General features: G+C 33.9%; 2 protein-coding genes across 5 annotated transcripts; both read left to right on the top strand.

The window, feature by feature from the left end:
• The first annotated feature begins 3,396 nt into the window (after window positions 1–3,396).
• Window positions 3,397–6,728, top strand: cabp5a (calcium binding protein 5a). Its single transcript, XM_026223329.1, has 7 exons — window positions 3,397–3,723; window positions 3,834–3,954; window positions 4,903–4,933; window positions 5,483–5,626; window positions 5,776–5,885; window positions 6,167–6,314; window positions 6,425–6,728. Exons 2-7 carry the CDS (start codon window positions 3,919–3,921, stop codon window positions 6,451–6,453), a joined length of 498 nt encoding a protein of 165 aa, XP_026079114.1. The 5' UTR covers window positions 3,397–3,723; window positions 3,834–3,918; the 3' UTR covers window positions 6,454–6,728.
• A 5,095-nt stretch (window positions 6,729–11,823) lies between these two features.
• nif3l1 (NIF3 NGG1 interacting factor 3-like 1 (S. cerevisiae)) lies at window positions 11,824–16,173 on the top strand. Of its 4 annotated transcripts, XR_003277693.1 has the most exons (8): window positions 11,824–11,899; window positions 12,619–13,200; window positions 13,272–13,425; window positions 13,504–13,627; window positions 14,759–14,897; window positions 15,375–15,458; window positions 15,542–15,855; window positions 15,932–16,173. XR_003277693.1 is itself a non-coding variant. In XM_026223191.1 (7 exons), the coding sequence occupies exons 2-7, from the start codon at window positions 12,633–12,635 to the stop codon at window positions 15,724–15,726; spliced, it is 1,254 nt and encodes a 417-aa protein (XP_026078976.1). In that variant the 5' UTR covers window positions 11,824–11,899; window positions 12,619–12,632; the 3' UTR covers window positions 15,727–16,173. The 4 variants fall into 4 exon arrangements, 3 of the variants coding, with proteins under 3 accessions (XP_026078976.1, XP_026078978.1, XP_026078977.1); XM_026223191.1 differs by having other exon boundaries at window positions 15,542–16,173; XM_026223193.1 differs by having other exon boundaries at window positions 11,881–11,912; window positions 15,542–16,173.
• The last annotated feature ends 111 nt before the right edge of the window (window positions 16,174–16,284 follow it).

The raw sequence follows: 16,284 nt of genomic DNA, 5'->3' as shown, positions 1-16,284 counted from the left end.
ATGTTATATTATTGTGCACACAAACATTTTCGCTATCATTAATAGCAAACATCCAGCATCATAACTATGGTAATACGTTTATTCATTTGTTTTATTATTAGTCACCATATGAATGGGACCCTATATTCTAGTGCTGTCAAACGATTTATCGCGATTAATCGCATCCAAAATAACAGTTTTTGTTTATGTAATATATATATGTATGTTCGCTGTGTTAATTTTTTATGTATATAGAAATAAACACACATACAGTATATCTTTTGGAAATATTTACATGTATATACATTTAAATTTTTATATTTTACATTATGTATTCATTATATTTAATATACAAACATATTTTTTTCTTAAATATATACACGTATGTGTATGTGTTTGTATTTATATATATATATATATATATATATATATATATATATATATATATATATATATATATATATACAGTATACACTTATATATTATGTAAGGAAAAACTTTGCGGATGCGATTAATCATGATTAATCATTTGACAGCACTAATTAATACTTTTTGAAAGGGCACCACCCCAGTGACAACATTTCTACCATTTATTACAGAGAGTGAATAAACTAAATAATGCGTGTGAGAGTTACTGTACACCTATAGTAAAAATACATGTGCATCTCTAGGCCTAAACTGGTAGTAAAAAGAACCACTGTATCATTACATTTACATTTATTCATTTAGCTGACGCTTTTATCCAAAGCGACTTACAATTGCCATATATATATGTCAGAGGTCGCACGCCTCTGGAGCAACTAGGGGTTAAGTGTCTTGCTCAGGGACACATTGGTGTCTCAGTGGATTCGAACCCAGCTCTCTCCGACCAATGGCATGCGTCTTATCCACCGCGCCATCACCACCCCTCATGTATCATGTTAGATTTTGATTGACTTCAGATAATAATAAGTAATAATTACACCACCCTGCATCATATTTGCTAAATGAAAACAATTACTTGTTTCTCCCTGATTTTGGGCTGCTTAATCCAAATATTGTGCTTCTTTTGTTTACTACACACTTTCTTACAGAATATGATGCATTTTGAAAAATTTTAACAACCATTTGTAAGGCTTAGAAGTCTTGTGTTCTCCCTTACTATTAAAAACTGCCATAAAGACATAATTCCTGTCAATTTCAGAGACAGATACAGCTGTTTGTTTAACTGTCTTCACATGTATGAATGTTTCTGAAGACATAACTTTATGCCTATTGTCCCGATTTAAAACGTTTCCCATTTCTTTGCAGATTGAACATAGTGAGAAAATGTATTGATATTTTTGAATTAAGCATCATCAAATTAGTAAATTTGCAAATCAGCAGAAGATGCATGTCAGTTTTAAAATAACCAATTTTAGCAAATGTCCAAGAACCAGTTCAGTCGATCTGTTATATTTTTTTTACCATAAAATGATCTTTAAAAACAAAAAAATCTGAAAACACCATGACAAAAGAGATTGCACATATAGATTATGATTGAAATTGATTGCAAATATTTTATTACACTCTACTATAGCTAGGCTACAATCCTGAAAAGTATGTGAAGTGCCTTTGGATGCCATTAAAGCAGGACCTTAACATGATTCAGCCCATCTGTCTCTGATCTGTTTATCCGTTTATGAAAAGTGATGCCTTTCATCCTTCTTATCCTCGCTTTTTGCACATTCTCGTCTCCTCAACTTCTCTTTGAACTTCATCCTGGGTCACCGTGAAACCTAAATATCAGCCTCTCACCCCTCAGCTTCTCCTCATGCTGTCCCTTACATAACCTTTTCTGGCATCACTCCCCACCCAAAAAAACAAACAGAGGAAAATAAATAAATAATATTAAAATCGGTATTAAGTTGCCCAAGGCTGAAGCTTCAGACTTAATCTCTTATGCAAACAGATTTGTGAAATTTGGGTACGATTTTTAGGATGAAACCATAAATTTATGTAACAGCAACAAGGTAAATCGTTAAAGGTCATGAATCTGTAACAACAAATAAAACAATAAAGGTGCAATACAGAAGGTTAATAACAGTTCTGTTTATCTTCTGAACATCTTGAAATCGTGAATGAAATCATTATGCTAACTTTAATGTTACTGCAGTCTGTGGATGAACAGCGTGACACTTCTGAAAAGAGAATTTTTCTGAGAAATTTCTATGAACAGTTCATGGAAAGGATTTACCATATGTTATTCTGAATTAACGCTCTTGTAGAAACAGCAGGGGTGCTTGGTTTAATCCTTATTTGCCTGCGGCTTGTGGAAACCGTTGCAATCAGGAGATGATCTCTTCAGATGAATCTATCATATGTTATTAGTATGAATGCAGAGTTGATATGGAAGATGTAAATGAAATACCATGCATTGAATCATGCAAAATCTACAATTTTACAGTCATAAATTGATGACTATTATATATGAAATAATACATATTTTCTATAGCCGTTCTGTGTGCTGTTTGAAAAGAACAGATTATGGATTAGGATTGTGTTGTTTATAATGTTCATTGGTTACAGTGAAAGATTGCATTACATTTAAGGCTTTTTTTTTCAAATGTATTTTTTTTTTTTCAGTATAAAACATTGAAAAATGTGAAAAAAAAAAAAAAAAAAGTAAAACAGGCAGAATTCCAAGTGTGACGCATTTCATTCTATTATATTTAGACACTTATGTTCTTTATGATATTTGTTTTTAGATCTGCTCATGATTTTTTATATCATGTTTTATTTATTAATGTATACTTCATTATTTTAGTGTCATGTGCAGATATTATATACAGTATTTATTTATTATTTGTTTTGTTGTCTTATTACATCATAGCTCTTCACTGGCACTGTTGGTAATCAATATAAGTCTACAGTAACCTTTACATCATCTTATGAGAAGACTGTTAGTCCTATGTAGATAATAAAAACTAATTTCATAGTTTAACATTCTTTTGTCATTTAACCTTTTATTTTATTTTGTTGGCTAACATTACATTTTTAATTTAAGTATTAGGTTAGGTATGCTGAAAGTGTCATTTTAGTATCACTGAAATACTTTATTAATATTTTTTGTACTAGGTTTATGTTAATATTTTTTGTGTTCATTTAAATTTTACTTCAAGTTTTAGCAATTTCATTGTGTGTTTTGTCAGTTTATTCGTTTTTTTTATATTTCTTCATTGTTTTTCTTAACTATGAGTTGTATATTTTATTACATTTAGTTTAGTACTTTAAACCAAGTATAAATGCGAAATGCTGCTGAATTTTTTCTCTTTATAGGTTTATTTCAGTTAATGTTTATTTGATTTGAAATAATCATTTTAAAAGGATTTTTTTTCAGGAACTGAAAAATCTACAAGCTGCCATGTCATAAATCCAGCTACACTGTGGATTCACAGCGAATTTCTGGCAAATCCCCAATATTTTGTACCTTATTAATTTAATTGATTAGGATATGTATTTGTCCAGACACACGAAGGTAAGTGGAGCAGTTCATCCCTGTATTTCCTGTCTGAGTCTGATTGTTGATCAGTCTGATGTCATTCTAACCCCTCCCTCACACACTTACTCTCACACAGGGTACAAAACCCCTCAGGAGCCGAACCAGTCAACCAGAGGCCAACAGCAGTCTGAGGAGGAAGCTCGGTGAACACCAGGACAAGACGGCAACAGAAGAAAAGACCAAGAAATAAAGACCATTTTGATGAATTACACTCCAGACTGAGGGTAAGCATCTGATTATTATCATATTATGCCTTTACTATGAAAGTTTTGCTCTATAGATCTGTTATTCAAACATATCTGCTATACATATTTATGCATTAAATGTATTAAAGTTGCAGGGTGTTGTAAATCCTTGGTCGTAACGCCAGCTTTGGACTCACGTCGATCACAGACAGCTGCCTCCTAATATTCACAGATATGACTGCATGCATCTTCTTACGGGGAGCAAAAATTGTAAGTACACTGAATATCTACAATAACAGTCATTAGAAGATATCTCAGATTTGTTTTCTTATAGTTTTTGCTTTTTTAACATTGTCCTTTTTTATAAACACAAGACAAAGTATCTGTTTACAGACAGATTTAAATACAAAAAAAAGTGAATTTATAAAAAAACCTGAATTATTAGTTGTATTCTTGTTTTGTAGTAAGCCTACATATCAGAATAAAAAATAATTATTATTAATGTTAGAATAATTATAGTTTATTCATTTTTTATTTGTTTAGTTTTATAATAAAATAAAAGTCTAAACTGTCAAATGTAAAAATTATCATTAATGGATCTTTGTTGTATTACTTAATAATGTTATTCCATACTTGAATTATTTTATTAGTTTTTATTGTTTTTTAAACTTTTATTAGTTTAATTTTACAACAACAACAACAACAAAAAAGTCTAAATATAAGAAAATGGAAATGCTGTGCAATTAGAAAACTGTCATTAATGGATTTCTGGATTATTATTATTTTAATTGTTTTTATTAGCTTTTATTTTCCGTTTATTATTTTTATTATTATTAGTTTAGTTTTATTATAAATCAAATGTCTAAATAGGAAACCCAGAAATGCTGTCATTAATGGATATGCATTGAATCAGTTGATTGTCCATGTTTGGCCTGATTCGGCAGACACATAATCGTCTTCAGCTCCACTAAACCAGGTGAAGTATTAGTCTGTCATCACACTAAACCCTTAGTCACACTCAGCCCATAAAACCTCTAATTCATCTGGAAATGGGAGGAACGTGCCATTGAGTGTTGTCTGCTTAATGGGATATATTACAATGCTTTAAAAGCAATCCTGCCATTATCAAAATGAATAAAACAGGCCTTTTAGATTAATCTGAAAGCAGACAACATGAAAGATGTTTGCGAGGCTTAACCTGTGGTTTTGGTTTTGCAGGACAGAGAATTGGCAGATGATGAAATTGAAGGTAAACACACCTGTCAGCTGTGATATCTGGATATTATCTCTACTAATGTCAAAGCCTCAACTGAACTCTTTAAAGATATTACTAATATTTTTAAAATAATGTTATTTTACTTATTTAACTTTATTTTACAGACACATTCGGTATTTGAGGAAGAAATGCATGACGATAAATATTAGAAGATTTTATTTATTTATTTATTTATTTATTTCATTAAGAGCAACTGTATGGCAATAAATATTTTTTGACAATCACATTAAGTATTTATTTATTTTACAGACAAATGATTTGAGACTATTGCAATAGGAACTGTAAGATAAAAAATATTGGAGAAAACAGTATTTTCAGAACTAAATTTTCTTTTTTTTTTGCATAATATAATTTTTTATTAAGGACTGTATGTTGATAATTATTGTTAGACATTACAGGGATAATATTTATTTATTTATTTATTTTAATAAATCATTCTAATTAGCACTTCGTGGCATTAGGTTTATTATTGGATTGTAAAAGCGCTCATATTTACCTTGATGAATGTTTCTTTGTTTATAGAGCTGAGAGAGGCATTTAATGAATTTGATAAAGATAAAGATGGTCTTATTAGCTGTAAGGACCTGGGAAACCTGATGAGGACCATGGGTTATATGCCGACCGAGATGGAGCTGATCGAGCTGGGCCAGAACATCAACATGAACCGTAAGTGACCGTAAGAAAAATGTTAAGTTGTCTTACTCAGAGCACTTGATTGGCACACAATGCAAAAAAAAAGTAAAGTCAAAGAAAATAAAGGAGATGGGGGGATATAAGTATTCATGACCTATTTTTGCTTTTTCTTTGTCTCTCAGTGGGAGGGAGGGTCGACTTCGAAGACTTTGTGGAGTTAATGGCCCCAAAGCTTTTGGCTGAAACGGCAGGAATGATTGGTGTGAAGGAACTGCGAGATGCTTTCAAAGAGGTGAGAAGGCAAGCTAAACTCAAACGTGTTGATCCACAATCACAAACAGTTAAGATTACTAAGTGGATTCGCCTAAATAGAAAGTGATGAAACTCTCACCTGGCTTCAGTCAACTCCGTTTGACCTGTTACCACAACATCAGTGATTCTCTGTTGGTGGGTTGTGCATGGAAAAACAATGCTTAATGCGGACGCTGCTGAGAACCAGTGAGCTAAATAACAAGCAACAGACATCTAATTTGCCATATTTTCATCAAAATATATATTTTTTCTCATCTACAGTTCGATATGGATGGCGACGGCTCCATCACTACGGAGGAGCTGAGGTCGGCTATGAGTAAATTACTGGGAGAACACATGAACCACAGAGAGATTGATGCTGTCGTCCAAGAGGCGGATAATAACGGCGACGGTACGGTAGATTTCGAAGGTGAGAAATGACACTAATTTTCAATGCACGATAAATAAAGCATATAGAGACTCACACTTCCTACACATACGTGTGAAATGCTTTTCTGTGTTTTTTTCTGCTTCTTGCAGAATTTGTGAAGATGTTGTCAAGCTGCTGAGAACATCATCTTGTACTGGATGCTGCAGAGACATATATTCGACTGCACTCACAACAGCATATCTTTAATATGATAGCAATGTACAGAAAGACTTCTTCCCCCTATGAACTATGCAAAAATCTCAGGCTTTCAATGCAATACAGAGTAACTGATCTGAGAATTAGAAGTGCAATAATAAAGTGCAATATTTCTGTAAAATTATAAATGCAAGTCTAATATTATAATGCTTATGTATTTACATTATTTTTAATAAATATATGCTCAATAAAATACAAAATTAGGATATAAATGACATGGAGTGATGTTTTTTCTCTGTGTTTGTGAATGTGAAAGGCCTGGTTCCAGAATCAATCACTGAGTGTTTTTCTGAGATTATTTTACGGGCGATTATTTTTTAAGGTCACGCTGAACAACACATAATTACTGTATTTGCAGTTCTGTAAGGTGTAGACATGAATATATTATAGGTAGTATTTTTATTGTTTAATTTTGTTCCGTACTTATTTAATGTGAGGTAGCAAAATCGTTATAGAGCTCTACTTCCAATAATTTCAATTTTGAGAAATAGTTTTCTATTTATCTCACAAACTTTCGTTATAATCATGTCTACACTGCAAAACGTAGTGTTTACACTTTTTTTATAAAAAGAAGATTCATGAGCATTAAGAACAGAAATACTGTGAATGAGTGAATACTGACTAACATAAACGATTCTGATTGGCTAATGCGTTCAAGAAATCAACAGACGTGTCTGTGATTGGCTACGTCGCTCAACGCTGAAAATACTCTTGAGCACAGACAAACTTTTGCCAAATCTCTTTTGCTAATATCCTGTTATTACAAGTAAGTGTGCTTAGCAGAAATGGGCCTTTAATGTAAGTACAGTACACAGAAATCATGTTTCAAAGTCTTAAGAGTTACTGAATCAAATGTCATAGTAACTGGGTTCAGTCTCCTAATCTTTATGAGTGAGACCCTCTGATTAACTGACCTCTGTACTGACCTCTGCTCTTCAGTACGGTCCACTACATCATTTCTATGAATGATGCTCGATCCAGCAGACTTCCAGTAACTGAATATTTCCATTAATCTGTTGATTCTCAGAAAAAAAGGGGAAAAAACTAATCTGTAACAGGCCATGCAGTCTATGTACAGTGTGTCTATGTGTGTCTATGTGCAGGAAGCAGATGGTGAAGACTAGAAATCACTTTAAGGGAAACTTTCTTTGGAAGATTAAGGGGATAATAGAAGGATGATGGGAGATTTTGGACTGTGTATGAGCAAACTGATATACTGAAAATAATGGATATACACAAGACACGAGATGTGATTGAAATGGCATAATGAAGCATGCACTGATATAAAAACTCACTGCACAAGCTGATTTATTGAATTTGATCTCATGCTGTTAAATAAAATACAATAAAATGTTGCTACAGTACTCCATAGGACATTATTTGAAGTCACATAATGTAAACTGTATATAACACGCATAAAAGTAAACATAATTTTTATAAGAATCATTAAAAAGGAGAACAAAATGTATTTAATAGACCAGTACTAGTGTATTCCTTAATTTTGTACGGAGTGGGCTAAATCGTCTGCACAATTAAAAATTTAAATGTAAAAATTAAAATGTGCACACGATTACTATTGCGTTCACTCGATTTATAAATCGTGCGCACGATTTGGGGAATTAATTAGTTAATTGTGTGCACAATTTATTAATTTTTTCTTGCATGTCTTGTTGTTCTGTTTTTTTTTTCATAAACATGCATAATAAAATAAATAATAGACAAAATAAATAAATAAAATAGTGTTCCAAATAGTATTATCTGTATATAAAATATATTATCTGGAGTAAAATAATACTAATGTTAATTATACAATTAAAAAAAAAATTACACTTTTTAGACATTGCTTGATTTAATCACAGTTATTACTATTATTATTAATGGCAATAATAAGAATAATAATGTTGCCATGGAATAAAAAAAGATAATAATAATATGGCAATGGATTTTAAAAAAAATAATGAAAAAGTAATTGTGCTTTTTAATCTATTTCAGACATTTTTCCTCACAATTCCGAGTTTATTGATTTTTTTTGTTGCCATTCTCTTATCAGTTATTATAAAAATAGCTCAACATAAATGAACACTTTTTACTCAAAATTAATAATAATAATAACTATGCAATATATAATGCTTATTGTTCTTTTAAAAAGCTGATAGATTTTGGATCCTGATACAAAGAGAACTGGCTCTGCTGCCACTTTAATTTCAAAATGGTTAAATATCATTGTGATGAATCTGCCTGACCGAGCCACTAATCACTGTCCCCCGTTCTTACCAGCCTAAAACAAGGGGACAGGAATGACTAACAACTTCAAGAGAGACCTCGGGAAAAATGTAAACAAATATCACAAAACCCAGAATGATAGAGCTCGTGAAAATCAGACAGAAGAGAGAACGCCACGTGATTAGTGAATGCTATGAAATCCCAAAACATCCTGGATCAGCCTGTTCTAGGGCTCTAATGAGAGAGAGAGAGAGAGAGAGAGAGAGAGAGAGAGAGAGAGAGAGAGAGAGAGAGAGCGAGAGAGTGAATAAAGAGAGAGATTGAGATGGATAAAGAAAGGATCAATGGAAGGCCACAGGATGAAAGTCATCAAGTGATATTAGAGTTTAAGAGTTGAAAACGAAGCAGGATTTTTCTGTGATTCCTCATGCATGAGACACCACAAATAAGATCAAACTTTGACAATGTAGTTAGAATTTGCAGATTTAAGGGTGAAGAAAATCCCGAGATGTAAGCCAGATATCTGAGAGAGCAAAAAGACCAAAAATAATCCACAGACCAAAAATAACAAGGACATGATCTCAGGATATGTGCTCATCTCTATTGTTGTGTTTCCTGCTGTTGTTAGGTTACTGTCTGTCTTTTGATGCTCATGGAAAGGGAGGAAACCTGCATGAGATACAAAAATGAAGTTTAGATAGACTTCCATTTTATTTTAGATTAATTGATTGCAGAGCACAAAATGAACAAAAAAATCGCCATTTTTCCATTTAAATGCAAAATAATAGCAGAAAGTGCTGTATTACAGTTACTAACATAAAGAAACATAAACATAAAGAAACTTCCATAATAAAGTGTTAAAAAGTATGGAAGCTCATTTTTTTTTCATGGAATTAAAAAAAAAATTTTTTTCCTTGTAATTTCATGTTCATATCGACGGTGACTTATATCTCACAATTCCAAATTTTCTTCTCTGAATTGTGTTAATATCTCAGAAAAAAAGCCTGAATTGTGAGAAAACTCAAAATTGTGAGAGAAGTTGAGATTTAAAGTTGCAATTACCTTGTTTTTTTATTATATTTTATATTTTTTACATGTCCATGGCTTTTCATGAAGGAGACCTGAAAATGACAAAAGAGTTTAGAAAGTTCCTCCAGTCTTTCGCAATTCAGCAATCAGATGATGCAAAATCAACAAATTTTGTGTTGCTTAAAGCTGCTTAAAATGATCCAGAATGATCCAAAACATAACCAACCAATGTTCAAAACAAGTGCCTTACTTTAGCTCGATTCACAATGGTTAACTTGAAATAAAGTTTTCTAATTTGAGAAGTACGGGTAGGTTTTCGCAGGAAATTCGAGCATGGCGCTGCGTCATTACATTACATCACATCATTTGGGTCATGGTGCAAATACAGGTTTTCAAACAGTGATGGTGAAATATTTGTAATGTTAACTATCTGCATGCACTTACTCTATAGTTAGGGTTAGGATTAGGTTTTGGCTTACTTGCTTGTACATATGTATAATTAATTGTTATTATAATAGTAAGTAAATGTAACAAAATAACCACAAATGTTCCACAAAACTCATTAAATTACTGCCACAAAATCAGCCATTTTTATAACAAATAAATAAATACATTTGTAAAATCCTGTTTGAGGCATTTGGTTTTTTAATCAAAAAAGTCACACACACACATATTGTTTGAGCATCTGTATATTTAGGGTACACGTCCCACTCAGTGTATGTGGTTTGCAGAATAACTAGATTTGACCAAACAAACATATCAAAAATACTCCTTTGCATGATAACAGCGCTTGCTGTTTTTGCTCGGCAGCTGGGATTGGAGGGCTTAGGTCACAAATTACCCAAAGTAAACTAACACCCCTTTTCCCTCGCACGCAGAATTACAGCACATCTGTCCTGCACAACTGCCCTCCGCTCTAGTCACGCTGTCTGGTGCCAAGACCAAGATTCATGCCCCAAAAGTGCTTGATTAAAATCTTATATAACACGTACTGCTTTTGGTGTCTCATCTGGAATCCAGCATGCTTTGTAATCTTACAGCTGGACTATATCTGCGAGACTCTCTTCATAGGAACAAAGAAACATTTAAGAAGCGTTTTGTGGTTGGAGAAGCACAAGCTTAGCTCCATGTGCACAAAGACAAGCTGATGAAGAACATGAGATCAAGTATAATCAGAGAGAGAACCAGCTGGGAGCAGAGATGATGGATCTATAACAGGAAAAAGAGAGTGTTTCATAGATACAGGACAGCAAATGATGAGGATGAGGATTATACATTTATTTTGCACTTTTTTCACAATTTACAAAGACAGAAATGTAATAACAATAAATAAAATTAAACAGAAATCATGATCGCACACTCAGAGACAGCAGGTCAGACAGCAGCATTATTGGTTGATCAGGGTCATGACCTCTGACTCCATTAAGATTATTCATAACACCCCCCCCCCCCAGAATCCCATGTGACATGAATTTACACTAATGCAGCTATTGTAAGAAAACAATAATGTTAACATACATGTAACACAGTGATTTCTAAATTATTATTATTATTATGAGAATCATTATTAATAGGTATTATTCAATTATGTTTTAAATTCACAATTGTTTAATGCCCATTAGTATGCAATTTTATTTTAACAATGCAGAAAATTATGTTGTATGACATTGATTTTTATAACATTTATGATTAATCTTTGCTAGTTTATCTCTGATGCTTTTCTTTTTTTTTTCTTTTGTGACTGCGTTGTATCTTATGGACTTGGAATACATAAAAAAAACTACAAGAACAAGAGTTTAACGCAGATGAAGGGAATCACGCAGCGCCAGGTGGATCCTGGGGAGCAATATGGGATGGAGCATCGAATAATTATACAAGTAGGAATATTTGTATAGATGTGTGTATTCGTGTTTAAGAATAGAAAATAGCAAAACAAGGGAAAAAATATTTTAAATAAACCATGACTTCATAAGAGCAAATGTAGGGGGCGATATGCAATAATATGCAAAAAATAATAACAAAACAAAAGGAAGAAGATGAACGGAAATGACGTACTACGCAATATTACGTTGACTGTCAGCTGCTGCTTCCGTTCGCTCGTGGAAGTTGCATTTCCAGTGAGTTTTTAATTTAATACAAGTTGTTTAATTTGCTTCGAGTAACATTGATATGCAGAGCGCTTTATAGAGTTTAGTGCAGCGCACTTCATCTGATGACTAATGATACAGCTATTAGTTCATAAATCAAGCCGCATATACATGTGAGATAATCAAATATGATCATTTTATTCATATAAGCAACGGCCGTGTGTAAAATATTTCATTTTTAGGTGGTTTTGACTAAAATACTCCCTGAAAACATATTACTCTACTACTTTAGTTGAGGTCATTATATTTTAGTTCATATATTATCCTGATGAGGAGACATTCAAGAAGCATATGTATGAAAATTTGTATGCATTTAATTTATACATGCAACATCTGAGTGAAATTATATTATTATTTTAATTTTAATAATATAAATTTTATGGAAATAATAGAAGAAATAAATGTATTAATAAAATACATTAATAATTTACTAGTTTTTTATTATTATGAAAATAGATTACAATGCTTATTAGATTTTTTTATTAGGTAATTATATATGTAACATATATATGTTATGTCTGTAAATATTATTCACATTTTTAAGGTTTGGGCATAGTTTTGTTTTCTGACAACAAAGTTGTCTAAGTCTCTTTTAGCTGTGTTCTCCTAAAAGTCCTGTTCTTGTCACATTGCATGTCTGATGTTACAAACAAGTTTCTAAAAGTTCGATTTCTCTCTTTCTTTTACAGATTTTCCCTCCCTCATGTTCGGGACTTGTAGGGAATTCTCTGGAAGACTGTTCCATTTAGGCTTCAACCTCAGCTGCAGCATCTCCTTCAGAACCAGCACGTTTCACCCGATCACACAGCTTTCTTCTGTACATCGTTTGTTCCTTCGATCAGCGTCCGGTGTTCCTGTACTAAAGTCTGCTGGAGTCATTCGTTACCTGTCTGGTTTTCCCCATCCTACTGCAGACATGGATTTAAAGGGAGTGCTGGGGGTTCTCGAGCAGCTTGCTCCTCTGTCATTGGCTGAATCGTGGGATAACGTTGGGCTGTTGGTGGAGCCCAGCAAACCCCGTCCAATCAGAACAATCCTGCTGACCAATGACCTGACCGCGGGCGTCATGGACGAAGCTGTAGCTCTGAATTGTGACCTCATTGTCTCATACCACCCGCCGCTCTTTCGCCCGTTCAAGCGCTTGCTTCAGAAGGACTGGAAGCAGCGCTTGGCCGTCAGAGCAATAGAGGCCGGTATTGCCATTTTCTCCCCGCACACTTCATGGGACAGCGTTGAAGGCGGCGTTAATGATTGGCTAGTTGGAGGAATGGGTAAGAACGTGTTTTATACTTTAGGCTTGGTTGAAAGAGTCAATTGTTTTTACATCATCTTCTATCTGCAGGAAGTGGAAAGGTGTCAGTATTAAGTCAAGCCCTCTCTAGCGGCCCGCAGAAACACAGACTTGAGTTCTCATGCGTGGGTGATGAACTAAACAGTCTTTTGGAGCAGCTGAGACACATCGAAGGCAGTGAAAACCTTCAGTGCTCCTCAGTAAGGTAAGCATACATCTGCATATAGTCATGTACGTGAATGCATTGGTATTCATTGAATCAGTGCTCTATATTGATCTTCAGAAATGAAAGTGGAGAGCAGCAGGTGAACCTCATCTGTAACAGTTCAGCACTGACCGCTGCTGTGCAGACTCTGCTTTCAGATCCACATGCCAGCAGATCCCTGACCATCACACAAGTCCAACAGGTGAGCCCACATTAACCCTTTCAGCTCTACAGTTCCTTATTATTGTGGTGTCTGTCACACTGCTCATCTTTGACCTGAAAGTAAATGATTAGTTTCAGCAAGCACTCACTTAATTCATCAAAAGGGACAGTAAAGATATTATAATGTTACAAAAGATTGCTATTTGAAATAAATTGTTCTTTTGGCTTAATTATTAAGTGCAATCAAGTTGCAACTTCGTGTTAAGAGCAGTGAACTTCATTTGACCTCTTCGAGTATCTAACAGTGAAGAAAGGAAGAAAAGTTAGGTAGAAGAAAGTGACAATTATAAAAACTTTTTTAATTTTTATGAAAATTAATTTTATTAATAAATTTTATTCAGCAAGGATGCATCAAATTGATCATAGAGCGTAACAAAATATTTATATTTCAAATAAAAGCTGTTTTTTATTCATCAGAGAATCATAAAAACAGTTTTTATCAACATTGAGAATAGTCATAAATGTGTCTTGAGCAGCAAATCAACATATCAGAATGATTTCTGACTGGAGTAATGATGCTGAAAATACAGCTTTGAGAAAACTGGAATAAATTACATTTTACAATATACTTGCATAGAAAACAGCTATTTTAAATTGTAATAATATTTCATAATATTACTGTTTTTAACTGCATTTTCGATCAAATAAATGCAGCCTCGGTGAACAGTAGAGACGTCTTTCAAAAAACATTCAAAACAACTTACCAACCACAAACCTTTACATCACAAATGGCACAAACATAACAATTAACACAAAATGCTTGCGTTTGCCCTAAAAACGGCTATACACCCCACGAAATAAGCTAATATTATGCATTGCATTTATAATTGCATTAAACCGTATGATAGTGGAGATGAGGAACAGTGAATCTTGTCTACTGATAATCATAGCAGTTGAATGAAGGCGGAGCTACATAATTAAGAGGCGCAGCCCCAGAACACATGACACAGTTTTTAATGTTCTAAACACTGAAAAATAGTTTTTGGCTAGTAAATATTTCTGTTACCTAACTCTCTGTTGAAGTTGATGATAGAAATACATTAGTTTCACCTGCCTCGCATTTGTTCTCGAGGACATGGTAATTATTTCTTTCTTTGTTTCTGTGTCCTAGCCTCCTCTGTTGGGTTGTGGTCAGGGGCGACTCAGTGTTCTGGATGAGCCAGTGTCTGTTTCTACAGCAGTGCAGAACATGAAGACTCACTTGGGTTTGCCCCATTTGAGACTGGCTCTGGGGGACCAGCAGACATTAGGTGGAGTATGAGAGACGATCCACCTTATTCTTACCTTAAGACGTTTTTGAAGTGAAAGCCAGGCTTCCTGTGTGAGACAAGGCCATTACACTGGGAAAAAAATGGTGTAGGATTGAGTTTTCACTCAGAAATTGATAGTACATTTGATAAATAATTACAAGGAAATGGCAAGTAACACATTAAATAAATGTGTAACCTTGAGGTATAAAGACCGAAAACAGTGTTTTCTTTATAAACGTGCTCCAATAATCTTTTTAAAGGTATGTTATTGATGATATTATAAGCTGGTATTTGTCATTATTTGAACGTATCGTCATAATCTTAAACAAGCTTATAGACTTTGTTATTGCTCTAGTTATTTAGCTACTTCATCTGAAGTCTCGCACATTCACAGAAGAACGATCAGACACCGAACAGTGTGATTATAGTCACCTGGAAAGAAATGAGGTCACTGAGTGCATTTGTGTGATGTTCTAGACTCTCTGGTGAAGACGGTTGCAGTGTGTGCGGGGTCCGGAGCGTCTGTCATTCAAGCCGTAAAAGCAGACCTTTACATCACCGGTACGTCACAAACGCCAAAAAACCGAGGTTCACTGATTTATTGAAGTCCAAGGATAAGAAAAAATGTATTTTCTGATTCTCAGGTGAGATGTCTCATCACGAGGTTCTAGATGCGGTTTCTAAAGGCACGAGTGTGATTCTCAGTGACCACAGCAACAGTGAGAGAGGCTTCCTGACCGTATTCAGACAGAGACTGAATGCACGCCTGGGCCACACGGTTACTGTGGCCATCTCCCAAAAAGACCAAGATCCACTTCAGGTGGTCTGATTTCATCCGATCGTACTTTTAGTATTCAGAGCCCACTGGAAATATGAATATGAGTACTGTATATCATGAAAAAATGTCATCGTCTGACCTCGAAAGGGATAGTTCTGCCATCATTTACTCACCCTGAAGTTGTACCAAATTTGTATGAATTTCTTTCTTCTGCTGAGCACCAAAGATATTTTGAAGACTGTTGGTGACCAAACAGTTTCTCCATTGATTTGCATTCTATTTAATTTCCATCCTGTTGAACTTAATAGAGACCAGCAAGTGTTTGGTTACTTACGTTCTTCAGAATATCTTCATTTGTGTTCAGCATAGGAAAGAAATTCATACAGGCTTGAAACAACTTAAGGGCGAGTAAATTATGACAGAATTTAAAAGTAAAGGTTGTGAATGTAAAAGTAACATTGTCCTATAAACAAACAAAATAAACTTCATTATGACAAATTCTTTTCATAGTTGTTATTTTAAGGGGTATTTATTTGGTCCTAGTTTATATTAGGTATCTACAACTACTTTTGCAAAACCTTTTCTCTGCTGTTGAGGAGGGGTACAATT

Source organism: Carassius auratus, chromosome 37 (genome assembly GCF_003368295.1).
Source record: "Carassius auratus strain Wakin chromosome 37, ASM336829v1, whole genome shotgun sequence".
Classification (NCBI taxonomy): domain Eukaryota; kingdom Metazoa; phylum Chordata; class Actinopteri; order Cypriniformes; family Cyprinidae; genus Carassius; species Carassius auratus.
Note: the sequence above shows the minus strand (reverse complement) of the source record. Positions and strands in the feature narration are given on the sequence as shown.